This window comes from Odocoileus virginianus, chromosome 28, assembly GCF_023699985.2.
Source record: "Odocoileus virginianus isolate 20LAN1187 ecotype Illinois chromosome 28, Ovbor_1.2, whole genome shotgun sequence".
Taxonomy (NCBI): Eukaryota; Metazoa; Chordata; class Mammalia; order Artiodactyla; family Cervidae; genus Odocoileus; species Odocoileus virginianus.
The window spans coordinates 37,920,400-37,946,799 of NC_069701.1; the positions used below are offsets into that span (position 1 = coordinate 37,920,400).

Genomic DNA, 26,400 nt, shown 5'->3' on the forward strand with positions numbered 1-26,400 from the left:
GTCCTGCAGAGGCAGGACTTGGCCTGGACTCTTCCTCAGCGTCCTGCCGAACTCTCCCCGCTGGAAGGAAGCTGGTCTTACACAGAGCCTTCTTGGTCTGCTTTGGCCAGAGCCCTTAAGGCAGGCTCAGGACTGGTTGCCATAGAGATGGTGGGCCGGGCAGTTCCAAGGTTGGCAGATGGGGGTGGGGGGTGGGGCAAGACACCAATATGCCAAACGCCCACCAACAGTTGGTCAGGACTTCTTCCGGGAGACCTGGGCAAGACGCACGGCAGCAGGCTCCGGGGACGGCCACAGGTCTGCTCAAACTTCTCTCAAGCACCCACCACGCTGAGCAGGTGAGGGAGGCCCTGCGGGGGGACTGGCAACCGCCCAGAGGCAGGCTGGCTCTCTGGGGTGGAAGGTCAAGGCTGAGGGAGGCCACAAGATTGGAGCCGAGGCCCAGGAGAGAGTCAGGGAGGTCCGAGATGTGCAGGGACGTGGGGTGAAGGGCAGGATGATGCCCAGTTATGACTCCCAGGCTTCTGATGGAGCAGTTTGGACAAATTGGGAGGATTTGAGTTTCAGGAGAAGAGTTTTTCCCTCCTTGGCTTTGCAAGTCCAGAGTCCTGTGGGGCACTGAGAAGAGCTGTCCAGGACCCAGAGGCAACCCAGGGCAATGGGGGCAAATCTGGGCTTTAGGATAGTCCACATGTTAGGTCCTGGCTCCGCTTCCTGGCTGCGTGACTTTAGTCAAGTGACTTCACCTCTCTGAGCCTCAGTGTTCTCATCTGCATAATGTGGGTGAGAGTAAGCAAGGACCTCATAGGATCCCTGTGTGTGTGTGTGCGCGCGTGCGTGCGTGCGCACGCGCGTGAGTTCAATTGCTCAGTTAAGTCCAACTCTCTGCGGCCCCATGGACCGTAGCCTGCAATACTCCTCTGTCCATGGAATTTTCCAGGCAATCATACTGGAGCGGGTTGCCATTTCCTTCTCCAGGGCACCTTCCGACCCAGGGATCGAACCCACACCTTCTGCGTCTCCTGCCTTGGCAGGTAGATTCTTGATGACGACAGCCACCTGGGAAGCCACAGGGCCCTTGGGAAGGAAGGCTAAATGAGCTGATGCACGAAAGTCCCAAGCATGCGGCAGGTGCTCTGTGAATAGCACTGTTGGTTTTTAAGATTTACTTACTTACTTTTGGCTGCTCTGGGTCTTTGTTGCTGCTGGTGGGCTTTCTCGAGTTACAGTGAGCGGGGCCTGTCTTCCTTGCGGAGCTCGGCTTATTGCAGTGGCATCTCTTGTTGCGGACCACAGGCTCTAGGTGCTCAAGTTTCAGTAGTTGCGGCCCATGGGCTCTAGAGCGCGGGCTCCTTAGTTGTGGTCCATGGGTACAGTGGCACTGCAGCATGTGGGATCTTCCTGGATCAGGGATCAGACCCGGGTTCCCTGCATTGGCAAGCAGATTCTTAACCACTAGACTGCCAGGGAAACCCACTGTTGCTATTTTAATATTAATAATTCAGGTCATGACCCATCAGTTCCAGGGGTAACAAGGGCCCAGAGGGCCAGCCAGGGTGCATGGGACTGTCTCCTGGGTGAGTGGCTCAGAGCTAGGCCTCTTCTCCTACCTTCGCCCAGAGGAGTCTTGGGAGCGGTGATGGTGTTATCCACGCCCAGAAGCAGAGGTCTCGGAGTGCGGGGCAGACACCAAAGAAGGACCGGAGGCTCAGAGGCCGGAACAAGAAAGGGCAAAGCTCTGCGGAAGCTGAGGAGTAAGTGGCTGTGGAGGGCCGGGAGGGATGCAGGGGGCCAGGCCCCGCTGGGGGCCGGCGTCCGGACCCTGACCCCTGCCCCCTGCCCTCTCCCTCCTCAGTCTCGTCCCCTCTCCTCCTCGGAAACCCTCCTTCCCCTTCCAGTGGGCCTGGGAGAGCTTCGCCACAGATGGCCGGGCCCTGCATCAGCCGAGCTCCGTCTTGGCCCCTGGCCACCAGGCCCTGCCCTTGCCCCCGGCGGTCCATCACCACAAGTCCCGGCGCAAGTCCACGGCCGCCCTTCCGGAGGCCCACAGCTTCTGCTGGAAGACAGACGGGCCAAACCTGGAGAGGAGACAGCAGCTCAGGTCCAGCAGCTGCTCCTCCATCCCTCCGGGTAGGGGGACGAGCCAGGAGCTGGAGCCGCCCAGGGAGGCAGGCCTGCAGTCGCCCAGGAAGTCCTCGAGGTCCGGGTCGGAGCCCGAGGAGTCTGAGCCAGAAGGCCCAGCGGCCGAGGAGGCCGAGAGGGATCTGATTCCAGGGGAACTGCCCCAGCTCCCCAGGAGGGGGTTGATCTTGGAGGAGGAACAGTTTTCAGAGGCCACAGAGGAGGCTGAGGACGGGGAACACCAGGTCCCCCGGAGAAGGAGAACCAGTTCTCGAAGAAAGGGGCGGAATTCTGGTGAGGAGGCCTGGGACGAGAGTGAAGTGCGGTGCCTGGGGAGCATTTCCAGCTCCACCAACCTCCGAGGACCACAGAGGAGGAAGCCAAGGGCCAAGGAGCTGGAGGGGCCATGGGACCTGGAGAAGCTGCAGAGACAGCTGCAGCAGGAGCTGGACTGTGGTGAGTCCTGGGGCTCAAAGCCCAGGTTCCCCACAAAGTCACACAGTGTGGAGAGGGGCTGGAGCCAGCGACCTGGGCCAGGCATTCAGACATGGCCGGACTGCAGGGAGGGATTGCCCAAGGGGACAGGGAGGACAACAGTCCCTGACTTGTCCCTCTGCGGACAGGCCCCGAGAAACAGCCCTGGAAGTCTTTGCGGGCTGCTGTTCAGGCCTCCAACTGGAGCAAGAAGGCCCACGCCTTGGGAGATGATGAGACTTTTCTGTTTGCAAACTTCCCTACCCGCACCTTCCACAAACGACAGGAGGCCACCAGGTGAGGCGGAGAAGGAGGGTGGGGGCGAAGCACAGGGACTAGAGAAGGAGCTAGTTCTCCAAGAGACACTCATTCATTCATCCCTTCATTTACCCATCCATTAGTCTTTCTGATCATCCAGTCATCCGTCCATCCATCCATCCATCCCCTTGGCCAACTGTTTATTGGCATAAGCCACTTTTCACTCACTTCTACCCACTCATTAATCTATTAGCTAAGTGATTAACGCAACATACATTGAGTATCTGCTAATGAGTCCGCAGGATATAAAGGTAAAAAATCTTGGTTTCATCCCTAAGAAGCTCAAAGTCAGCTGCAAAAGGAGACAGATGGGGGAAAACAGGGACAATGGCAGAAGAGTTAGATCATTACTATACTTGGGGCTTGAACAAGAGACAGTGGGAGCAGGAGGGAAGAATGGGGTGGGGGGTGCTGGCAATATCTAGGTGAAGGCTTGAACCAGGTGGTCATGTGAGTGAAGAGAGAAGGATTTATTTGAAAGGATATTTGGAGGCTAGCTTAGGGGGCCTTGGTGACCAGTTAAAAGTGTGGCGTGAGATCCATTCAGCATTCTAATAGCGCCCTTTGAGTCTCCTCCTGCCATCCCTGCTTGAGATCTTCCCATGCTCCCCAGCGCCCCAAGGATGGAGCCCAGATCCCTTGGGAAGGTGCCGGGCTATGTGTCTATCCCTTTACACAATGTGCAGGCTCCTCCAGGGAAGTTGCCGGATCTTTTTGATAACAGCCCCTGTCTGGTGCCCTAAAAGGGTCTGGCACAGGGTTGGTGCTCAATAAACCTGTGCTGAGTGTATGTTTGCATCTACCCCTCTGTCATCTTTCTATCTGACCATGATTCATGTCCTTACTCGAAGGACTGATGTTGAATCTGAAGCTCCAATATTCTGGTCACTTGATGCAAAGAACCAATTCATTGGAAAAGACCCTGATGCTAGGAAAGATTGAAGGCAAAAGGAGAAGTGGGCAGCGGAGGATGAGATGGTTAGATGGTGGTGTCACTTCTCAATGGACATGAATTTGTGAAAAATCCAAAGATAGTGAAGGACAGAAGAGCCTGGGGTACTTCAGTCCAAGGGGTCACAAATAGTCAGACACGACTCAGGGAGTGAATGACAACAATTATGCATGAACTCACCCATACTGAGTTTCCGTCTATGTTAGGCACTGTTCTATGTGCTGGGGATACATTGGTGGTGAAGATGACAGACAAGGAATCCTGCTCTCATGAGGCTTACATTCTACTTGGAAAGAAGGATAATTAAGAAATGAACAAAACATAGAGCTAGAGATGGAAAATCTCTGGGAGGTAGATGGGGTGCTGAGGTCGCACTTTTTCTGACCTTTGAGCAAAGACTTGATTGACAGGAGGAACTGATCATCAGACCTGGGGGAAGGGTGTTCCAGGTGGACTAGGTACTATCTATTCAACCATCCACACCATTCATCCATTACACCCACGGATCCCATCACCATTTCTTTCTCTTTCCCATTCATTCATCTGTCTATCCCTCAAACCAACGGGCATTACTCTAGCTCCTACTAGATATGGGGGTGAGAGAAAGAAAGATCTGGGCCCTGCTGTCAAGGAGAGCTGCTTTGCAAGGGGAAGGTGAGGTCATAGGTGTGTGTGCCGAGCTCCACAAGGCTGAGGACGGTCAGAGTTGGGGCACACCACTGGCTGGAATAGGCAGGAGGCTTCCAGGAAGAGCTGAGACAGCCTGAGCTGGGCCCAAGGGCTGAGCTCCCAGAGGCAGCCTCCATCCAGTTTGACTTCCACGATAAACCCCATTCCCTAGGCCCCTGGCTCTCTGGGCTGTGGAAATCTCTCCTTCTAGGTTCCTGCAGGCCCCCTACCTGCCCCTGGGCCTCCATGAGGCTCCTGTTCCCTGCAGACTTCTCCCACCCCTCTGCTTTTCCTCTCCCCCCGACCCAAGAAACCTGCTGCGGGCCTGGGAGCGGCAGCAGCAAGAAGAGCGACAGCAGGCCGAGGTGCGGCGGGCCCGGGAGCAGCGAGTGCAGCATCAGGTGGCTCGCTGCCTGGCAGCCTATGCGCCCAGAGGGAGCCGGGGGCCCGGGGCTGCCCAGCGCAAGCTGGAGGAGCTGAGGTAGGAAGCCCAGGGTTGTGGATCTTGGAGGGGAGAGGGCAGGGAGGCGGTGCTATCAGACTGAAGGACCAAGGAGACCTTGCCCTCACCCCACCCACGGGGCTGAACCCCCAGGACCATCCTCCCTGCCAGGTAGGCAGGTCGGGCCACTTTACAGATGAAGACACTGAGGCCCAGGAGGAAAAGGGGCTGGGACAGGTCACCCTATTATTTATTTATTTATTGGCTTCACCTTGTGGTATGCGGGATCTTAGTTCCCTGGCCAGGGATTGAACCCAGGTCTCTGCAGTGGAAGCGTGGAGCCCTAACCACTGGACAGCCAGGGAATTCCCAAGGTCACCTGGTTAATAATAACCATCCCAACAGCTGTCAAAGGCTCAAGTTTGAATTGTTCTACATGCATCATCACACTTTCAAATCTTGTTTTCTGATTTCAGATGCCAGGTGTGCATACTATAAAAATTCATGTATTACAGAGATAGTTTGTGGAGAATGTAAATAGTGCCTATGACCTGATTCCTGGAGACAGCTGTTGTTCGTGGTCGGGGCAGAGTCATCCGTTTCATTTTCTTCCTATGTTTTGATCATAAAAAAATGCAAATTAAGATTTAAAAGCAAACCTTTTTTAGACTCATAAGAATAGGTATTATCACCACTCCCATAATTTTACAGATGAAGGAAGCTCCAAGAGCTTAAATAATTTTTCAAAAGTCACAGATGAGCAGCAGTTCTGGGATTCCAACCTAGGCAGCCATTCGGCCGCCATGAAGGGCTCAAATGCCCAGTCTCCAGCTACAGTATGCCAGGATCTTCCCTGCAAAGTCCAAGTTGGTAAACCAGATAACTCAAAGAAATATGATCGCTGATGCCACTGACACCGAGCACTTCAAGGTGCAGCTGGCACCAAGGCAGCCCTCCCATCTGGGGAGAAGCACTAGGTCAAGGTGGGTGGGGTACTGCTGAGAGACCAGGGGGTTTCTGCCCTGTGATGGGGCCACTGAGGGTCCAGCGGGGCTCCAATCACCTACTCTTTGAGGCTCAGCCATATCACCCCCAACTTTGCCAATGAGGAATCCTTGATCAGTGAACCGGGAGATGCCTTCTCCCTGCTGGACTTCAAGTTCACTTTTTTTTTTTTTTTTCTCACAAGGCAGGAAGCCGAAGGCTCGGACTCCAGTGGCAGGTGTCAGTGAGAGGAGTGTTCCCAACACAATCCTTTCATTTTCTACTTGGGAGCAGATATTTCCCATGGGGAGTGTCTCAGTGCTTCCAGCCCTTGACCTTAGCTCTGAGCTGCATGCAAGATTCTGCCCTTCCTAGGAGGGAGGGCACAAAAGGCATAGCCCTGTGGTGGGGAGGCTCCGAACCTTCCTTTTATTCTGAGACAATAGACAGGGCAAAACCCCACTGATATGACTTCCTTTCTTGCTTAGAGCTCCAAGACGTGGGCTTCCTCTCAATTCTAACAGAAATAGCCTCAAGAACCACGCAGGAAAAATGTACGCGACATCACGGGCAAGACAGAGATATAGCTCCGGCCTCCCCCACCCCTACTCCTTGAAACTGCTGTAACATCCCCCCTTGAATGATGAAGACTCTTCTTCGCAGTGACTTCTGTTCCCAGTCGTGGTTTTCAAGTCCATCTTTTTCTTGAACGGAGAACGTTTCTTTACCGGGCACAGAGCCAAGGGTCCTGGCCCAGCAAGCCAGGGTGCTTTTCCGTGGGGCCCAGCACATTTGCCGGAGGCTCCCAGCAGAGGCACAGAGTCTTGCGTGCCTCTCCCCTCCTGTGCTGTCTCTGCATGCTGCCGCCACAACCCTCAGCCCCTCTAGAGTGCTCAGCAGAAGGATGCCTGGTCCCACGTGTGATGTGCTCAGAGGACCCTTCTCACAGCCAGGACTTGCAGCTTGTAGAGCCGACAGATTTCTGACAAGCGCACAAACTGGGTTTTTGTAAAAGGATTGTGCTTCTCCAGTGGGACCTGGATCTTTCTGGGATGTGTTCCTTCACTTGCAGTTTGTTTGTTTTTCAGTCACTAAGTTGTGTCTGACTCTTTGCAACCTCATGGACTGCAGCACGCCAGGCTCCTTTGTCCTTCACTATCTTCCGGAGTTTGCTCAAACTCAAATTCATTGAGTGGGTGATGCCATCCAACCATCTCATCCTCTGTTGTTCCCTTCTCCTCCTGCCCTCAATCTTCCCCAGCATCAGGGTCTTTTCCAATGAGTTGGTTCTTTGCATCAGGTGGCCAAATATTGGAGCTTCAGCTTCAGCATCAGTCCTTCCAGTGAATATTCAGGGTTGATTTCCTTTAGGATGGACTAGTTGGATCTCCTTGCTGTCTAAGGGACTCTCAAGAGTCTTCTCTAGCACCACAGTTCAAAAGCATCGATTCTTCATTTGCAATACATTTCTTTAGTTCCACTGTCCCATTTTCTAAACTATCAGCTTATAAGAAGCACAGAGAATGCTGGCAAGCTTGTCCCATACTGGCTATAGTACAGAGAAGAAAACCGAACCCAGGGTCCAGAGTGCAATCTTGCCCGAAGCCACAGCCGACAGTCACAGCTTCTCCTCACAGGCAGAGAGGGTGCAGGGGTGGACGCGGGGAGTGCAGGGCTGTGCATGCAGACGTCCAGTTGCTCAGAAGCCAGTGCTGGCCCCTCTTTCTCGGGGATGGCTGTGAGGATGGGCGAGCCTGGCGCAGTCTGCAGACCCAGGCTCCACGCTCAGTCCCTCACTTTCCAAGACCCTCGACCCGCCTGAGCCTCAGGCGTGTCATGGACAAAATGGGGGCAGATGATTCTCACTCCCTTCATGTCAGGGGGAATCTCAGTGGAAGATGGAAATGAAACAACTTTGTAAAGCTAAGGGCGGGAGGACAAACAGAAAGTCCTCAGTGAGGGCTCACAAGTGGCGATGGCGTGAGTCCACAGTTAGCTGCCCAGAGGCCCGTCTCCCCTCAGGCGCCAGGAGCGACAGCGCTTTGTTGAGTACCAGGCAGAGCTGCAAGGCATCCAGCACCGGGTGCAGGCCCGGCCCTACCTGTTCCAGCAGGCCATGCAGGTGAGGCTGGCACCTGGGCAAGCACGTGGGCTCTCCAAGAGCAGAGCTTCTCACCGGCCGAGAGGGTAGGGAGATGAGGCGGGAGGGGCCCTCTCAGTTTGGACCCTGGGACCCCCTCAGTAATCAGAGTCTCACTGTGTCCTCGGGGCAGCCCAGGTGAGAGAGGGGACCCCTCTGCTTTCTCATCAGGCCAACGCCCGGCTCAACGTGACCCGCCGCTTCTCCCAGGTGCTGTCGGCGCTGGGACTGGATGAGGAGCAGCTGCTGGCCGAGGCGGGCAAAGGGGACATGGAGGGCGCCCCCAGGAAGCACAGGTGAGGCCCCGCTGTGGGGAGAAAGGCCATGGTCACCAGCACCCTGCCCCGCGGGGTCTCACTCAGCTGTCACCCTGCCCAGGGGACAGGCTAAGGGGCCTCCACTGGCAGCCACATGGGTCCACCCTGAATTTAGACTTCCGTGCTGCCCTGTCCACTCGCTGGCCAGGAGGACTCAGTCTAGCTTTCGCAGTCAGCAGGCTTGGGGGGCGGGGGTAGTCTCCTGCTCAGGGTTTCAGAGTATAGGGGCCACATTTGAAAGCACCGACATTGGTGATGAAGGCCTTGCCCCTCCTACAGCCCAGGTCTCCTTGGTTACGGGGGTGGGGAGTTGCAGAGCCCTGTGGTCTCTATCTGTGTCTTCATCTTTAAGGAGCCACAGGTCAGTGGGGGCGAGAATGGAGCCCTCATCTCAGAGCTCCCCAAAGATGGAACCCACTGGCAGCCAGGCTGGCCAGCACTTCGCCCCAAATGCAGACCAAGAGTTGAATCCCTAAGAGAAAAATTAAATGCTTTGTGAAAATACAGTGTGGGATTTCTGGCGGTGGTGGGAAGTGGCTGTGGGTTGGGAGTAGGCGGTGGCAGGTGGGTATGAAGCAAGCTCGGCTTGTGCTCACATCCACCAGGAACGCTGGCTGTTCCGGCGGCCCCCGCCCAGCACACACGGATCTGTCTCTGCCCAGAGGAGTGAGTGGGGCATCTCCCAAGAGCAACAGCTGCAACTCCTACAAATGCTGGGTCCTGGAAACTCAAGAGTGAACAGGACAGAATGCCTTCTGCCTTTGGGAACGCCCAGTCCTGTGGGGGAGGGGGCGGGCCTTTAAAAGGGCGCATTATCACACCCTAACAGATGGGCTGGCAGATCGAGCAACTGGGAAGTGGGGGTGTCAGGAGGAATTGTGTGAACTGAGCTTTTACACTTAAGTAGCTACAAGTTACAGTCTCCTCAAAGGAAAAGAAAAAGAAAAGCTCACACAGACGCATGTGCCAAATTTTGCATTCAATTTCAGGGGGTTTACAGACACACAGAAGCTCAACTCGACCTCCGGGGCAGTCACAGAGCTCATGGTTAAAAAACTCAATCCAAGGAGCGTGGCAAAGCCGCGTTGGCAGACAATACTAGTAGTAGGGGCTGGAAGGAAGCTGGACTGTGGAGCTGGGGGTCTCGGGAGGAGAACATGCTACGTCGTTTAACACCTGATGGAGTCAAGACCCCAGGCAGTACACTAGGAGACGCCTACTGGAGAGTTGGGCGCTGCCCAGGGAGAGTCCGTGAGCCAGTGAGCATCCGTAATTGAAGGTGTGAAAGCAGAGGGAAGCCGGGAAGGGGCTTCCAGCTCTGGCGATCCTGGCTTGGGTGGTCTCTAGGTCCCATTCTGGGATACTGTCTTCCCTAGACCCAGTCGCGAACTTTGAGGCGCGCATGCGCAATCGGCCGGCCGGCTCAGCCACCGCTACCCCGGCCCTGCTGGCTGCGACTGCGCAGTCGGGTTCAGATCCCGGCCTTCCCATGAGCCTTCGGGGCGGGCTCCGAGGCAAACGACGGAAGCAGCCGCTCTTGGTTTCCGGCAACAGGACACCGGCTGTCGGGCGACCCGGAAGTGTTCCCATTTTGCGTCGTCGGGGCTCGGCGGCGGCCGGGCTCGAGGTGGGCCGACTACCATGGGATCGTCAAAGAAACACCGCGGGGAAAAGGAGGCGGCAGGAACTACAGCAGCGGCCAGCACTGGGGGCGCTACCGAACAGCCGCCTAGGCACCGGGAGCACAAAAAACACAAGCATCGGAGCAGCGGCGGCGGCAGCAGCGGCGGCGAACGACGGAAGCGAAGCCGAGAGCGTGGGAGCGAGCGCGGGAGCGGGCGGCGCGGGGCCGAAAACGAGGCCCGCAGCAGCACGCACGGGCGGGAGCGCAGCCAGACAGAGCCGTCCGAGCGGCGCGTGAAACGGGAGAAGCGGGATGATGGCTACGAGGCCGGTGAGGGGCCTGTGCAGGGGGCGGGGCTTCCGTAGGGGCCCCGGGTAGGTGGGCTCTGGGTTTGGAGGCCGAGGCGTCCCCCAGCTTTTTCGTCAGCACTCTTTAAAGGGTCTTCCTATGGCTATTTGGGACTGAAGGTTGTGTTTCTCTGCTAAACTCTCTGAGAGTAGAGATTTTCTTTGTTTTCCTCAATTGGCATATCACGAGCCCTCCCTGAATGTGTTGAATGAATGAAGCGATGGCAGCATGTGCAGAGGCAAGAACAAACGTGTTACTGTCAAAGTTGTGTAGAGTTCATAACAGAGACAGGAGTCTGTAAGAGAGACACGGTTCCGAACACGAAGGGCTGTATAGGCCTTGTTAAGAAATTGAAACTTGCTTTGAGAGGAAGCCGTGAATTTGAACTGATGAGTGAGTTGATCACGTTCATATTTTGCAAAGATCACTGTGTTGAGAACTGGGACAAGGGCAGTAGAGACTGAAGGTGAGATGAAGACTGATGGTAGCCTGCACCGAGGCATCAGCCATGGGATGGAGAGACATGGACAGATTGGAGAGGTGTTTTGGAGGAGGAGGTGATGGAGCTTAGCATTTGGATGAGGGCTGGAAAGAGAAGAAGAAATTGAGGGTGCGCCTTGAATTTTGACTTGAGCAATTGGTTGAGTGGTAGTGATCTCTGCTGATGTTTTCCTGGTGGTTCAGTGGTAAAGAATCCGCCTGTAATACAGAAGACAAAGGAGACATGGGTTTTATCCCTGGGTCGGGAAGATCCCTTGAAGGAGGGCATGGCATCCCACTCCAGTATTCTTGCCTGGAGAATCCCATGAACAGAGGAGCCTGGAGAGCTACAGTCCATAGGGTCGCAAAGAGTTGGACACAACTGAAGTGACTGAAGCACGTCTGCACAGTGCTGTCGACTGAACTTCAGGATTTTGCAAGAGAAACAGATTTTTGAAGGGAGACAACCGAATTCCGTTTTGGAGAGTGTTGAATTTGATGTGCATGGAGAAACCCAGGGTTTGGGCTGGATAGAGCAGTTTGGGAATCATGAGTGTTTAGGTGGCATATGAAATCCACTGACAGACTAGGAGCAGGAAGCCAGGGTTGGTAGCAGAACCTGATAAATGCCAAGGTTTTAGTAGAAGGTTGAGCAGGAGGCTACAGAAAAAGGAGGTAGGCTATCCCCCAAAGCAGGAAAACCATACAGTCTTGTGTCAGGGGATCTGTGGGAGTGATCATCTGTGTCACATCCTATTGGAGACCAGATGAAAACCAGAGCTGAAAAGAATCCTTGGGGTTTTGAAATGAGGCTGGTGATATTGGAGAGAGCCTGGAGTGGTTGAGATTCAGAGTTCAAGTGGGATAAGAGGGACAGAGGTAGGTTGTGAGGTGAACATGCTGGAACAGTGAGCTGTGGGTGGCACCTGGTAGGGGCAGCTCCATCTGAGTCGGAATCTGACTTCTGCATGTGGTGTCCGGTGAAGTCATTTGCTGTTTGTGAGGTGAGTGGAGGAGGTCCTAAATGCCCCTTTATCTAGCATCACAGAAGAGGCTCCAGTAAGCACATTTCTTCACTGCATGAATTACACAGAGGGCATAGTTATGCTGCCAAATGGTCCCTGCCCTGTGAGGAGAGTCGGGTCCAGAAATGACTGTGATCATGTTGTGCAGAGGAGAGCGGTTCATGCTGACCAGTAACGGAGCAGGACTCCAGGGAGGAAGTGGGGTCTGATAGGATTTTGTTAACAGCCTGAGGCCAGAGAGGGCAGTGCAGGTTGAAAGCACAGGATAGGCAAAAGTGGAGAGGTGCCAAAGTGAAGGACGTAGAAAGCTGGATCCTTTGGATCAGGAAGGAAGGTGTGGGGAGAAGCAGTGTTCTCAGAGCCTGGGACTTGGGTGGAAGGAGCTCCTGGAGGGGAGGAAGCAGGCCCAGGTGCTGGGCTCGTCTTCGGCCCTGCATCCGGAGCCAGGGCTGTGGCTCCTGGGCCCAGTGCTCAGCTCCTGAGTCTTGCTGCTGCTTTTTCCAGCTGCCAGCTCCAAAACTAGCTCAGGCGATGCCTCGTCACTCAGCATCGAGGAGACCAAGTAAGTTCTGTCTCCTTTTCATGTCTGTTTTCTTCTGGGGTAGCTGGGGAGGCTTTTGTGTAGTACATGTTCTGATTGAAGTTTGAAGTGTCATGTAAATCAATCTAGCCAACCATCTGAGTTCCTGAACTGGACTCTCAGGCCCAGGAGAGGGTGGCCTTGCCCTGGCTAGGAGGCAGGCCAGGCCTTCTGCCTGATCGGGAGGCCAGTACTTCTCCCACTGCTGGGTCAGGCCCAAGGTTTGAGACCCTTCGGATCACCCAGTCCCCTCCTGTTTTCTCCCTGTTTGTACAGAAATGCATTTGGTGCCCCCATTTCTTGGACAGCTCATAACACTTGTATCTGTTGTCCTCAGTAAACTCCGGGCAAAGTTGGGGCTGAAACCCTTGGAGGTTAATGCCGTCAAGAAGGGTGAGTGTGGGGCTGAAGGTGGTGGAAGGGAGGGCATTTGGGGTCAAGGAGCAAGGCCGTCGGGAGGGATTTTTGAAGAAAGTGGGCTTGGAGTGCAAATCAGCACCACTCAGTGGTCCCGCTTGGGTGCTGGCCGCAGGCCCGGGGCTTCCTTGCTGCTGTGATGGGGTCTGGGAGTCGGCTGGTTCCTTAAGCTCAAGCAGTCGACGTGGCAGCCTAAGTCTGGCTGCGAGGTGGCGTTAGAGGGACCATGAGATGTGCACAGGGCTGCAGACTCATCTGCGCTGTGCACGTGTGGGGCTTTTTTGTTTTGGTTTTTAAAGTATGACCAGAGGGGCTTTGGAAGGCGTGGAGGGCCCCATCTTCTTGTGGGGGTGACATGGGAGTGTGGGGTTACATGGGAGTCCGGAGGCAGAGGATTCTTCCCCTGCTTCTGGCTTCTTTGGCCCCGTGAGCGGGACGGGGCAGCGTGAGTGGCTCCCTCCTTTCCCCACCAGCCTTGGGCAGGCATAGCCTCACGCCTGGGCCTCCCTTCCAGAGGCGGGCACCAAGGAGGAGCCCGTGACCGCTGATGTCATCAACCCCATGGCCTTGCGACAGCGCGAGGAGCTACGAGAGAAGCTGGCGGCTGCCAAAGAAAAGCGCATCCTGAATCAAAAACTAGGGTGAGGGTCCCTGCCGGGTGGGCCCAGGCAGGACCCAAGGAAGCGCCCAGGAGATCTGGAGTCGGGGTGGGGGGAGCAGGAGTTGGTTCCCCAGAGGATCTTTCTCCTCTGTCTTCAGGAAGATTAAGACCCTGGGGGAGGACGATCCCTGGCTAGATGACACCGCGGCCTGGATCGAGAGGAGCCGGCAGCTTCAAAAGGAGAAGGACTTGGCAGAGAAGAGGGTGAGGTGCTGGGGTGTCACTCAGTGCCTCTGGTGGCCTGATGGCTGGTGGGGCCGCAGACGAACCGTGGGGAGGTGAGGCGGGGGCTCAGAGTGGTGGGGGGCCTGTGGTCAATGGCGCCTGCATTGGATTCTCAGCAGCTTGCTTGTTTAGGGCTGTGCTTTTTGCATCCCCACTTAGTAAGGCCCCACATCTTCCGGTGATCCAGAACAGCCTGAGGTGATAGGTCACTGCCCCATCCCTGTCCTGTAGGCCAAGCTGCTGGAGGAGATGGACCAGGAGTTTGGTGTCAGCACCCTGGTGGAGGAGGAGTTTGAGCAGAGGCGGCAGGTGAGGCTGTGGCAGCTGGGGGGAGGGGCTGGGGAGGCTGCTGTCCCAGGTGCTGGGATCCCTGGGCCGGGTCCCGACTGGGCTGCACTTTCTGCCCTGCCTCTAGGACCTGTACAGTGCCCGGGACCTGCAGGGCCTCACCGTGGAGCATGCCATCGACTCCTTCCGCGAGGGGGAGACGGTGATCCTCACCCTCAAGGACAAAGGTGGGTGGCACTGGGGTGCTCTGGCTGGGGGCCCAGGCCTTGCTGGGTGGAGGGCACGTGACCGGCCGCCTGTACTCTGTCTGCAGGAGTGCTGCAAGAGGAGGAGGATGTGCTGGTGAACGTGAACCTGCTGGACAAGGAGCGGGCAGAGAAAAACGTGGAGCTGCGCAAGAAGAAGCCCGACTACCTGCCGTACGTGGAGGACGAGAGCGTGGACGACTTGGTCCAGGCAGGCCGGCAGCATGGGCACCAGGCAGCGGGGGGTGGTTTGGGAGGAGATGGTGGCTCTGTGGCTTTTCAGGAGCCAGACTGCATCCCAACCTGTCCCTCTTGCCTTGCAGCATAAACCTCGCTCTATCCTTTCCAAGTACGATGAGGAACTTGAAGGCGAGCGGCCGCAGTCCTTCCGACTGGAGCAGGGTGGCGTGGCTGATGGCCTCCGGGAGCGTGAGCTAGAGGAGATCCGTGCCAAGCTGCGGCTGCAGGCCCAGTCCCTGAGCACAGTCGGACCTCGGCTTGCCTCCGAGTACCTCACGCCAGAGGAGATGGTGAGTCCTGAGGTCTCCGCCCAGACCTGCCCCTCCCTCTTCTCAGGGGCCACAGGCTGCCAGAAGGCACTAGAAGGGGGATCAGGTAATCGCGTGGTACTTGGTCCCTGTGGATGAGCGGAGACCGGCAGCCCGGTGGGGGTGCTGCAGGGAGGCAATCGGTGTAGACAGAACAAGGACTGTGAGCCAGGTGCCCCCGAGCTGGTGCGCAGGTTCTGCCACACTGCCAGCTTGTGCCTGGGGTGTCATTTAACTGTGAGCCTGAGGCTCCCCCTCTGAAATGGGGTGGCGGGAGCCACCTCACAGGAACTGTTACAAGGGTCGGTGGTGGTCTGGTAAGTGGTCATTTTGTAGGGTGTCACCTTTGGGATGCTCTGTGGGCATTCAAGTAGACTGCTGGCTCAGTAGGTTGCTTGCCTACATGGTTGAGAGCCTGACTCTGGAACCAGACTCCAGGAATTTCACTGTCCTGGCTCTCCTGCTTAGGAGCTGGTGACTTTGCACAAGATACTTAATCTCTTGCTGCTTTACTTGTCCTCATCTCACAGATGGGATGATGGTTGCTCACGTCTCACGTCTCGCTCACGTACGTGAACTGCTGAGTAGCAGCAAGCAGCGTCCACTCATAGACTTGTGCTGTCTGCTTCCCCCCGCCCTCACGTCTCTCCTCCTTTCAGGTGACCTTTAAAAAGACCAAGCGGAGGGTAAAGAAGATCCGCAAGAAGGAGAAGGAGGTGATCATGCGGGCCGATGACCTGCTGCCGCTTGGGGACCAGACTCAGGATGGGGACTTCGGTTCCAGGTGGGCTGGGAGACGGCTGGGTGTCGGGGCTGGGCCGGCCCTGGGGCCAGCGTCACAGAGAAGCCTCTACCCCCAGACTGCGGGGCCGGGGGCGGCGCCGGGTGCCTGAGGCAGACGAGGAGCCCCAGGAGGAGGGGGAGAAGGAGCCTGTGCCTCAGCCCCCGCCGTCAGATGACACCCGTGTGGAGAACATGGACATCAGTGACGAGGGTGAGGGCCCGGCCTGCGGGGTTGGGGTGGGACCCGAAGGGCCCGGACAGGAGCCGGGCTTTGGTCTGAGCGGGCGTCTTCGTGTCTTCCCCAGAGGAGGGTTCCGTGCCGCGCTCTGGGTCCCCAGAGGTGCTGGAGGAGGACGAGGCCGAGCTGGAGCTGCAGAAGCAGCTGGAGAAGGGGCGCCGCCTGCGGCAGCTGCAGCAACTACGGGACAGCGGCGAGAAGGTGAGGGGGCTCCGGGGGCGGGGGCCCATGTGACAGGTGCGTCTGTGGTCACCTGTCCTCGGGGGCACGTGTTCCCACACCGTCATAGGCGGTCCCCGTATTCCATTTTGCATCCTCTTTTTTGTTCCACACCATGTTATTGGTAGGTTTCTAGGTTTCTGCCATGTTCTCACTATGGGATGCTTTAGCGGTTCGTTGTTTCCATCTTCTTTCCTTCTGTTGTGTGTGTTGTTGCCTTGCTGTGAGTGAGGCGTCTTCTAGGGCTGGGAAGTCACTGGGGGACAGGACAGCCTTTCATGGGGCAGAAATGGCAGTGAACTTGTGAACACAAGCAAGCTGAGTGATCTCTGCTGGTGACAGCTGTGCAGACAACACAGGAGTTACCCGGAGGTTGGTCTCTCAGGCCCAGTGTTCAGGGAAGACCTTTCAAGGGGTGCCTTTTGAGCTGAGACTGAAATGATGCCGTGGAGTCTGCCTTGCCCAGATTCAGAGTGGACAGGCATTCAGGCCATGGGGACAGCAGATGTCCTTTAGCGAGATGACCTTAGAATGTGTGAAGACCAGGTGGGCTGGACCAGAGGAATGGGATGATGCTGTGAGCTGAGGTGGAGAGTTGAGTGGGGCCTTGAGACCATGGTCGTTGCTGGCCCTCTTGGAGCACTGATATGCAAGGTTGCTGGACACAAGATTAATAGGTGAGAGTTCACTCTGTTTCTGTATACTAGCAGAAGATGGAAAATGCAATTTTAAAAAGACACCATTCATGAAAGCAGTATAGATAATGAAGTAACACAGATAAGCAATAGAAGGCATTATGGATAATGAATTATCAGCTTAGCAACAAAGTTAAAAGGAATGAATGACACGCAAGATCTCTATGAGGAAAATTGTAGTCCGTTTTTGAAAGGTACTAAACAGGACATGTTTTAGTTACCCAGGGCTGCCATAACAAAATACTGCAGACCGGGTGGCTGAAACAGCAGCAGTGTATTCTAACACTTTTGGAAGCTTCAAGTCCAAGATCAGGGTGTTGGCAGGTTTGCCGTCTTTCGAAGCCTCTGTCCTTGGCCTGTCGGTGGCCGTCTTTTCACGCTGTCCTCACATGGCCTTTGTGTGTAATTCCCTGGTGCCTCTGTCCTTCTTACAAGGACACGAGCTTATCAGATTCGGGCCTACTCTTAGGACCTCATTTGGCCTTTACTGTCTCTTTAAAAAAGGCCCTGTCTCCAGGTACAGCCACACTGTACGAATATTTTGGGGGGGACACAGTTCAGTCTGTAACAACCATATTAATGAATAAAAGTAATGTTGTAAAGATGTCTGTATCCTTGCAGTTCCAGTAGAAATCCCAGTAGGCTTTTGAAGAACCTGGCAAAGTGACTCTAAAATTTACACAGAAGATCCGAGGGCCCCAAATAGCCAAGACCCTTGGACTAATCAGGTGGTGGGATTTGCTGTAGTAGATACCAAGTCTTTTTGTTGTTCAGTCGCTAAGTCGAGTCTGACTCTTTGGCGACCATGTGAACCATAGCCCACCAGGCTCCTCTGCCCATGGAATTTCTCGTGCAAGAATACTGAAGTGGGGAGCCATTTCCTTCTCCAGGGGTTCTTCCCAACCTAGAGATTGAACCCTCACTACCTACTTGACAGGCAGATTTTTTACCGGTGAGCCACTGGGAAGCCACTTTCAAGTCTTTTTAGACAGTTGTAATTGAGGCCCTGTGATACTGGAGGCATTGAGTGTGGCCCCCACACTCCAGAAACAGACTCCTGCTGTAGAACACGAGGTGGCCCAGCGTGAAGGGTGCTCAGCTCCGTAAGCGGTGTCAGGACAGTCAGTTATCTATTTGGAAAAATATGAAATGTGGTTTGTACTTCACACCTTGTGCAGAAATTCACTTAAAAGATTAAGAACTTAAAATTTAAAACTTAATATCTGAGAAAAGCGCGAAAAATTTTGTTTATGACCATGGTAGAGGTTCTTTTTTTTTTTAATTGTGTTAAAATATCCGTAGGATTTATCATCTTACCCGTTTTTAAGTATATGGTTCTGTGGTGTCAAATATATTCACCTTGTGTGCAGCATTTAACTACTTAGAAATTAAAAACTTGATTTTTGTTTAAAAATTTAGTTTTATTTTAAAGACATCACGAAGGGAACTTTCCTGGTGGTCCGGTGGTTGAAACACCCCACTTTCAGTAGCACGGGGTGCTGGTTTGATCCCTGGCCAGGGAACTAAGATCCCACCTGCCTTGTGGCACAGCAAAAAAGAAAAAAGAAAAAGATGTCATGAAGAATGTAAAAAGATAGGCCAAATGGAGAAGATATTTGTCTGTGTGCAGAAGGGCAGTTCACAGGGGCACAAGGACGCGTGGCCACTGAAACAAGGTGAGGCCCAACCTGGGTGGCAGTGGAGGAAAGGCGAGCTGAAACGATAGATCAGGTCACCCCCGCCTCACTTGGCAAAGATGTCAGGCTGGATAATGTCCGGTGGCCGTGAGGATGTGGAGTAGCCAGAATTCTTGTCCACACTTTGCAGGGGCATGTAAAGGAGTCTAATCAGTGGGACTCCTAGTGGGACGAGCCTCGTAGAGTGAGATCACATGTCTCAGCGGACCACACCCCATGTGAGCCCCCGAGAAATGCTCACGTCAGGTTGCGTTAGCTGTGCTGTTTGTGGTCCCAGGAGGAGGCTGTGTCCAGTGCGCTGGAGAGTTACACTGTGGTACAGTCACAGCCCGGAATGGGATTCTGTAGTGAAAAGCCGTTCAGCTGTAGTTGCTTACGTCAAGACTGACCTTAAAATACATGCTGCGTGTATGTGAAAAGAACTTGTAGTAGAATTAGACAGTGTGCTTCAGGTTGAGTAATGTTTGAAAAATGCATAACAAAACAACAGACTCTTCTTGGGGAGGTCTTTATGTGCTAAACTGTGAAGGAAAGGCTGTGAATCGTGACCACAGGTATGCGGGGAGGAGGCCTGTGGGGCCTGAAATGGTGTTACTAATGTTCTTCAGCCAGGTCATGGGGACATGCTGTTACTTCGGTGGTGGTGATTTTTAAAGGCATACACGTGTGTTACAAGTAAGCTTTTTATGTGTAGGATGACATTTATTTTAAAATGTGATGTCATGTAAGGAAAGGAGTGCAGAGGTGGACACGGAGACTGGAAGCTTTGATGAGTTTGCTGTCAGGGGCAGAGCAGGAAGGCTGTGGTGTGGCAAGAGGAGTTCTTCAAAGAGCAGAGAGGGTTTTCCCTGATGGTCCAGTGGCTAACACTCCATGCTTTCCCTCAGGGGTTGCTGGTTCAATCCCTGGGTGGGAACTAAGATCCCACATGCCCATCAGCCAAAAATAAAAGAGGGAAAAGGGGGGAAGGTCCTGGACAGTCCCTGTGTGCTGGTGGGAGTGGTGTCGGGGTCAGAGTTCTGACGGCCCTCGGAGCCCTGCCAGGTGGGGTGGCCTGTGGTGGGCGCAGGGTCAGGTGTCGGCCGTGAGGAGTGGGGAGGCAGGGTGGGTGGGTGGTGGTTCAGAGCTGGAAGCAGGGGGCAGGCCCACGGAGCATCCAGCCTGCGCAGGGCCGGGACTCCAGGGGGAGGGATGTTTACTTAGTCCTGAGCCGGGTCTGTTCAGGGAGGAGGGGGTGGTAGAGGAGGGGCGGGAGAAGGAAGGTGCGGGGTAGGAGTGAGCGGAGGAGGAGGAGCGACAGGCTTGGGGCTGTGCAGGATTCTGGATGTTAATTCAGAGGACAGAGGGGAGCCATTGCCGACTTCGGAGCGATGGAACGAGTGGGCGAGATCGGTGCAGAGCAGACTAGTGGTCAGGGAAGAGGAGAGCCCGGTCTGGTCCGCTGTGGGCGGTGGAATGGCATGCTGTTCTGCCACCAGGGAGGGTGGTGCATTCCTGGGTCTCCATGGCACCCGCCTAGAAACTTCTGGGTTTGCCCACAGCCGCTCCCTCCCCCAGGTGGTGGAGATTGTCAAAAGGCTGGAGTCTCGGCAGCGGGGCTGGGAGGAGGAGGACCCGGAGCGGAAGGGGGCCATCGTGTTCAATGCCACGTCCGAGTTCTGCCGCACTCTAGGGGAGATCCCCACCTACGGGCTGGCCGGCAACCGGGAGGACCAGGAAGAGCTCATGGTGGGTGCTCGGGCAGCCCACTCCTGCACACTCCCCGGGCCTGCTCTGCTCTTGGGCGCCGGGGTGGTGGCTCTGCCAGTCCTTGGGGACGAGCCTCAGTGCTCAAGGGGGACGAGCTGGCTGGGGCTGGACTGAGCTTGGTCATCCCTCCTCCAGGACTTTGAACGGGACGAGGAGCGCTCGGCCAATGGCGGCTCTGAGTCCGACGGGGAGGAGAACATGGGCTGGAGCACCGTCAACCTGGACGAGGAGAAGCAGCAGCAAGATGTGAGGAGGGCGAGGAGCCGGGTTGGGGGACAGGAGGGGCTGCTGGGTGCAGGGGCCCTGCGGGGTGGGCACTGGGCTGGGGGTCAGCTCTGCCCTCCCCGCCCTGCGGCCGCCGTGTCTCAGAGCCCTGGCCTCTTCCTGCGTAAATGGGGTGTATGGACCTCGCAGGCTGTTGTGCTTTAAAGGAGGCATCTCGTCACGCAGGGCCTGGAGCACAGCAAGGACCATGGTCCTGGGAGGGATGACTGTCGGGCAGAAGGGTAGCCCACTTAACACCCCCATCATTGTGTGCTCTGCCCTCCCTGCCCCCCCAGTTCTCTGCCTCCTCCACCACCATCCTGGACGAGGAGCCCATCGTGAATAGAGGGCTGGCGGCCGCCCTGCTTCTGTGTCAGAACAAAGGTAAGGGGCTCGGGCTGCCCCCCGGCGGCCTCGGAGCTGCTCTCCAGCCCCCTGCCCTCCTCCTCTGCACCCCCTGGGCCTGGCAGTCACGGTGGCCGCTGGCCTCTCTGCGCCACCTCACCGATTCGCAGTGCCTGTGTGCACACGTCCCCACTGGGCCCCACTGCGCCCCGGAGGCTCGGCCTCTGCGGGGAGCAGTGGCGTGGCCGCGGTGCAGGCAGGGGCACGGAGACCTCGGCCACGGGATCGCAGCCCTGCCGTGTACTGAGCCGGTGGCCCTGGCCGGGCGCCTGATTTCTCTTGACTCTCCGTTTCCTTTGTCTGCACGAGGGGACTGATGTCTGTCCCTTCCCACAGCACAGCTCGGAGGGTCCCCCAGGGGCCACCGTGCTGTTGGGGGCACTGGGCAGCCTGGACTCTCACAAATCCCCCTCCCCCAGGGCTGCTGGAGACAACGGTGCAGAAGGTGGCCCGGGTGAAGGCGCCCAACAAGTCCCTGCCGTCGGCCGTGTACTGCATTGAGGACAAGATGTGAGTGCGGGGGCCCGCCGGGGCCACGCTGCCGGGGGCCGGGCGGGGGGGCAGCGGCCAGCGCTGAGGTCCCGTGTGCCTCCGACAGGGCCATCGATGACAAGTACAGCCGGCGGGAGGAGTACCGCGGCTTCACCCAGGACTTCAAGGAGAAAGACGGCTACAAACCTGATGTGAAGATCGAGTACGTGGACGAGACGGGCCGGAAGCTCACACCCAAGGAGGTGAGTGGGGCTGCGCCCTGGAGTCTGGGCCGGGGGACCATGGTGTCCATTGCTCTGGGGAGCACAGCGGTCCCTCCCTTGCAGGCCTGGCATTAGGGTGTCTTTGCCCGCCTGCCCCCTCCCCAGCCAGCCCCCCGAGCTCTCACAGCTGGTGGCAACTGTCCGCCTTTTCTCTTTCCCATGTTCTTGGGGTTTGCGGCTCCCTCACTGCAGCACATCCTTCCCTCTCTTCGGGGGCTCCTGGAGGGTGCCAGGGCTGGGGCCATCTCCCAGCCCCTTCCCAGCTGCGCCGCGCCCACCTCGGCTCAGCCGGGCTGGGGGCCACCGCCCTCCCTGCCCCGAGGGCTCCAGCGGCTCTAACGGCATTCTGCCCGGGTCCCCGGGTCGCAGGCTTTCCGGCAGCTGTCCCACCGCTTCCATGGGAAGGGCTCTGGCAAAATGAAGACGGAGCGGCGGATGAAGAAGCTGGACGAGGAGGCGGTGGGTGCCCGTGGGGAGGTGGGGGGGCACTGAGGTGCCGGGGTGCTCCTGCCATGCTGACTGGCCCTGACCCACAGCTCCTGAAGAAGATGAGCTCCAGTGACACGCCTCTGGGCACCGTGGCTCTGCTCCAGGAGAAGCAGAAGGCCCAGAAGACCCCGTACATCGTGCTCAGCGGCAGCGGCAAGAGCATGAACGCGTGAGTGGGGTGGCGTGGGGCCTGTGTGTTGTGGCGGCGGTGGGGGGGTCCCCAGCTCTCTGTGGCCTCACGCTCCTTTTCTTTCTGCAGGAACACCATCACCAAGTGAAGCCGGCCTCCTTTCTGATTCCTCCCCCGACTTTAATATTAAATAAAGCTCCCTCCTTATTTTTTCCCGCTGGTCCTGGTGCAGGTTCCAGGGTCAGACCTGGGAAGAGGGCAGGCGGTGCCAGACGGAGCATTGGCGACACTGCCCTCCAGCTCCGTCATCACCTATGTGACCTCAGGCAGTCACTGAATCTCTCTAGGCTTTAGTTCTGCTGTTTGTTTGACCAAAACACCTTTGCTCCATAGGATGGCTTGTGATGATTAAGTGAGCCCGTTTCATTCACTCACCTGGAACATGGAGGTGAGCAAGGCCCCTCAAGAGGTGGCTTAGGGTCTGACTTCTGCCAGCTGAGACCTGGTCGTAGGTGACACAGATAACACAGATGCCGGCAGAGAACTGGCCCAGCTCCTCTCAGGCAGTTGTCCAGCCCACGCTGGGCCCAGCCAGCCAAAGGGAAGCCAGCTGGTTCGCTTTCTCACCCTCGCCTCCCCCAACCGCTCCTGGCATGGTCCTGTCGGTCCTGGCTGAGGCTGTTAAATGTCACACGTTATCCTCTGCAACGCTGGCTTCTGGGTAAGAAGTGGGATGTGTTTTAGAAGCTCAGTCACTTTGGTCTCTCCCAGTCTCCAGTGCTACAAGAATCGCTCTCTTCACAGCCAGGATGGGCGCGGCAGGGTCTGGGGGCATTACAGGCTCCTGTAGTCTATGTGGAGAGTGAGAGGCCCGGTTCCTCAGAGCACCCACCTCCTGGGAGCCTTGTCCCCTTAGCAGGGCAGGTGAGATGCCTCGGCGTGAACTCCGTGAGGGACAGTAAGAGCCTGAATCAAGGGAAAGGTGACTTCTGGCTCCCATGGGAGTCACAGAAAACCAGCATCCCACCACCCCTACCTCCACCCGAACGCGTGGCCATCCGATGGTTCACAGATTTTTTTTTTTTTAATGAAAAAAAAGTGGATTAAAATAACCTTAGAAAATGTAAGAAAAGAACAGAAAAATGTAAACAAGGGACAAAATATAGTTGCCTTAACCTATTGCTTTTGATGACAGTTATTTCATGGCAGACCCACCCAACATGTAATGTCCTGCTTTAGTTTGTCTCCTTGTTTTGGGGTCTGATTGTGATTTAATTTTCACTGGGGCAGGTTCCTCAGGGAGGGTCCTTGTGGGATGCCTAGGCTGGATCTAAGATCTGGGGAATCTCGGTCTGTTTCTCCCAGAAACCTATGCGGCATGTGCGGTGTTGCGGACGATGGTCCACTGTTCCTGGCAGTGGAGCACCAGCTCTGGCCAAGCTCTTGTCAAAGCTCACACCTTACCCGCTGCAGCCTGTTAGGAAGCTGTTGCCATCATCAGAGCCAAAAACATCCAAGGTCATGTCTAGAGCAGCGGTGGACCTGGGTCGAGCTGACTGCCGTGTCCCAGGGTGTCTCCTGACACTCTGACCCTGTGACTGAGGGGACAGTAAATGGTGAGCCAGGGACTAGCAGGGGCTCCTAGGGGCCTTCAGGAAACCTGTCTGGCTGGCAGTCCGTTTCCTCCCCGCTCCTGTGGCCTCTGGTCCCAGCCCTATGCTTGCTCTACTGTGCCCTGAGTCAAACCCGCTACCTAGGCTGTGCTTGCCCACCTGACGGGGGCGGAGAGGCAGCGTGGAGTCCGGTCAACTCCAGGGGCGAAGGGGGCAGCACCAAGTCTTGCGAGGCCTGAGCTCCCAGGGCAGGCAGAGCCCAGGGAGAAGGTGGGGACTGAGAAATGATGTCAGCCACCAGTGAGCCCAGCCCTCCAGTGCACCCAGGAAGGATACTGATACCTTCACTCTAACAACCATCAGACCGCAGCTGCTCCCTCTAGTGAGCAGTGAGAGTTCAGGATGTGAAAAGCTGTAGGATGCTGGCCCCAGAGAGCTGAGATGCGTTCGAAAGGAATGATTTCAGGGAGCCCAGACTCTTGAATCTTCCCTTACAGAGAAAAGCACTGAATTCCTTGAGATCCACGGTTTTAATTCACAAAAATACTTTTGATATTCAGACTACCTGCCTTTTGTTGTGAACTTCTATAAGGTTCACCTTATAGACTCCTCCACCCCACTTGGAGCAATTCTCAGGGTTACTTGAGATGCTGTCTCCCAGGTTTGAAGTCCTGAAAATTCCCACTGAATAAAACGTCTCAATTTTTAGATTGTGACTATCATGTAAGTTGCCAGGACCCACCAGTACTACTAAGCCCCTTGGAAACGGGGCAGTGATGCCTCCACTCAGGCTGATGTGGGGGTCAGTGTGGTCTTAGCCAAGCCCTGGGGAGAGCCAGCTGGGCCACTGTCTACAGCAAATTACCACTGACTGCGTTCTACGTCAGACTTCCAGGGCTGGTGTAAAGTGGAGTTGAAAACATTCACCCTTTCATTACTTCAGTGAATATTTACTGAGCATCAGGGGTGCTGGGGCTGAGGAGGAGCAGGGCCAGACCGTCTGCCTGGGCCCCGAGGGTCTGATGGGTGAGCAGCCATGAACAAGGACACTGGCAGGTGAGAAGGGGACGGGAGGGAGTCCCTGCTCTCAGTGTGACACGTGCCTTCAAAAGGGCACGGGAGCTCAGCTGTAATTTCCAGAGGCCTGGGCGGCTGCTTCTCCGCCCCCAGCCCATGTGGCATCCTTGCTAAGGCACCAAGGCCTGTCCAGGACCCGTTCACTTGCTGCGGCTTCATTCCCTCGGAGCCCCCAAGGAAGCCCTTCTAGGCCTGGTGATGGGAACCTCAGCCCAAAAGCCAGTGTCAGCTGTGGCCTGCAGGTGAAGCAGGGGCAGGATGGCCACCCCCTCCCCGAGGTGTCCTCCCCTCTCTGGGCTGTGCGCATGCCCCGCCCAGGTCTGCTGAAGCCCGTCGAGCTGCAGTGGCCAGTCCTGCCCTGTGGCTCCTGCCAGCTCATCCAATTCTGTTTCCCCACAGGGAAGCCGTCCCGCACTCCCCTCAGGGTCCCTGCCTTACCCCCACCGCCCACCCCCAGGCTGCTGGTGAAGAAGCTGCCCCAGCTCATATCCTGGGGCCCAGGGCAGGCCCCCTCCTGGGATGTGTCCTCTGACCCGCTGAGAGTCAGTCAGAGTTCCTTGAGAGAAACAGAACCTTTAGGGTGTACACACACACCTGAGGAGGTTTATTGCAGGAATTGGCTCCCGTGACCATGAGACGTTCCCATATCTGCCATCTGCGAGCCGGACACCCAGGAAGGCCGGTGCTGTGAGTTTGGTTTGAGTTTGGAGGCCTGAGGAGTGTGGACACCTGAAGGCCCAAGGCGGGTGTCCCATCTGAGGCTGAGGGCACCTGCCGTCCCCCACCTCTCTGTCTTCATCGGGCTTTTGGTGGAGTGGTGAGCCCACCTGCACTGGTGAGGGGAACCTTCTGTGTTCCGTCTGCTGCTCCAAATGCTGACTTCCAAACACGCTCCCAGACCCACCAGAATAACGTTTCACCAGCTATCTGGGAGCCCCTGAGTCCAGGTAAGTTGACACAAGATTAGCCATCACAGTGAGTCACCTAAAATGGTCTAGAATATTCCTCTTCTGCTTAAACAGAGTAGTTCCTCTTCTATACAAGTAATACTTCCTTTTTTAAAAAATTTTTGTTTTTGTCTGTGCTGGGTCTTTGTGGCTGCCCTTGGGGGTCCTCCTTGTAGCATGCAGACTTAGTTGCCCTGTGGCATGTGGGATCTTCATCCCCTGACTAGTGATCGATCGAGCCAGAGTCCCCTGAATTGGAAGTGTGGAGTCTTAACCACTAGACTGCCAGGGAAGTCACTAGTCATATGTTTTTATTCTCCAGGACATTATCTTGTCTTTTTTAAGAACCACCCCCTAATCGGACATCTTCCATCAAGAATGAACTCCTCCTTGTTCCTTCTTGCCTCTCAGATCTCTCCTTTGGAGTCATTTTCATTGTTTCTGAAGTTCATCTTCTAGAAGTTCTGTCTAGATGAGCTCC

The 26,400-nt window shown here is 56.0% G+C and overlaps 2 protein-coding genes across 2 annotated transcripts; both read left to right on the plus strand.

Moving 5' to 3' along the window:
• Window positions 1–195: 195 nt before the first annotated feature.
• Window positions 196–8,894, plus strand: TSGA10IP (testis specific 10 interacting protein). Its single transcript, XM_020906485.2, has 8 exons — window positions 196–338; window positions 1,621–1,754; window positions 1,856–2,577; window positions 2,745–2,892; window positions 4,845–5,015; window positions 7,983–8,082; window positions 8,272–8,396; window positions 8,770–8,894. The coding sequence occupies exons 1-8, from the start codon at window positions 210–212 to the stop codon at window positions 8,891–8,893; spliced, it is 1,653 nt and encodes a 550-aa protein (XP_020762144.2). The 5' UTR covers window positions 196–209; the 3' UTR covers window position 8,894.
• Window positions 8,895–9,980: 1,086 nt separating this feature from the next.
• On the plus strand, window positions 9,981–22,495 carry SART1 (spliceosome associated factor 1, recruiter of U4/U6.U5 tri-snRNP). Its single transcript, XM_020906484.2, has 20 exons — window positions 9,981–10,371; window positions 12,399–12,456; window positions 12,812–12,867; window positions 13,406–13,532; window positions 13,651–13,756; window positions 14,009–14,086; window positions 14,193–14,292; window positions 14,379–14,521; window positions 14,634–14,840; window positions 15,518–15,642; window positions 15,719–15,852; window positions 15,947–16,080; window positions 20,048–20,218; window positions 20,375–20,485; window positions 20,800–20,887; window positions 21,328–21,418; window positions 21,507–21,642; window positions 22,033–22,122; window positions 22,200–22,321; window positions 22,412–22,495. Exons 1-20 carry the CDS (start codon window positions 10,059–10,061, stop codon window positions 22,428–22,430), a joined length of 2,409 nt encoding a protein of 802 aa, XP_020762143.2. The 5' UTR covers window positions 9,981–10,058; the 3' UTR covers window positions 22,431–22,495.
• Window positions 22,496–26,400: the final 3,905 nt, after the last annotated feature.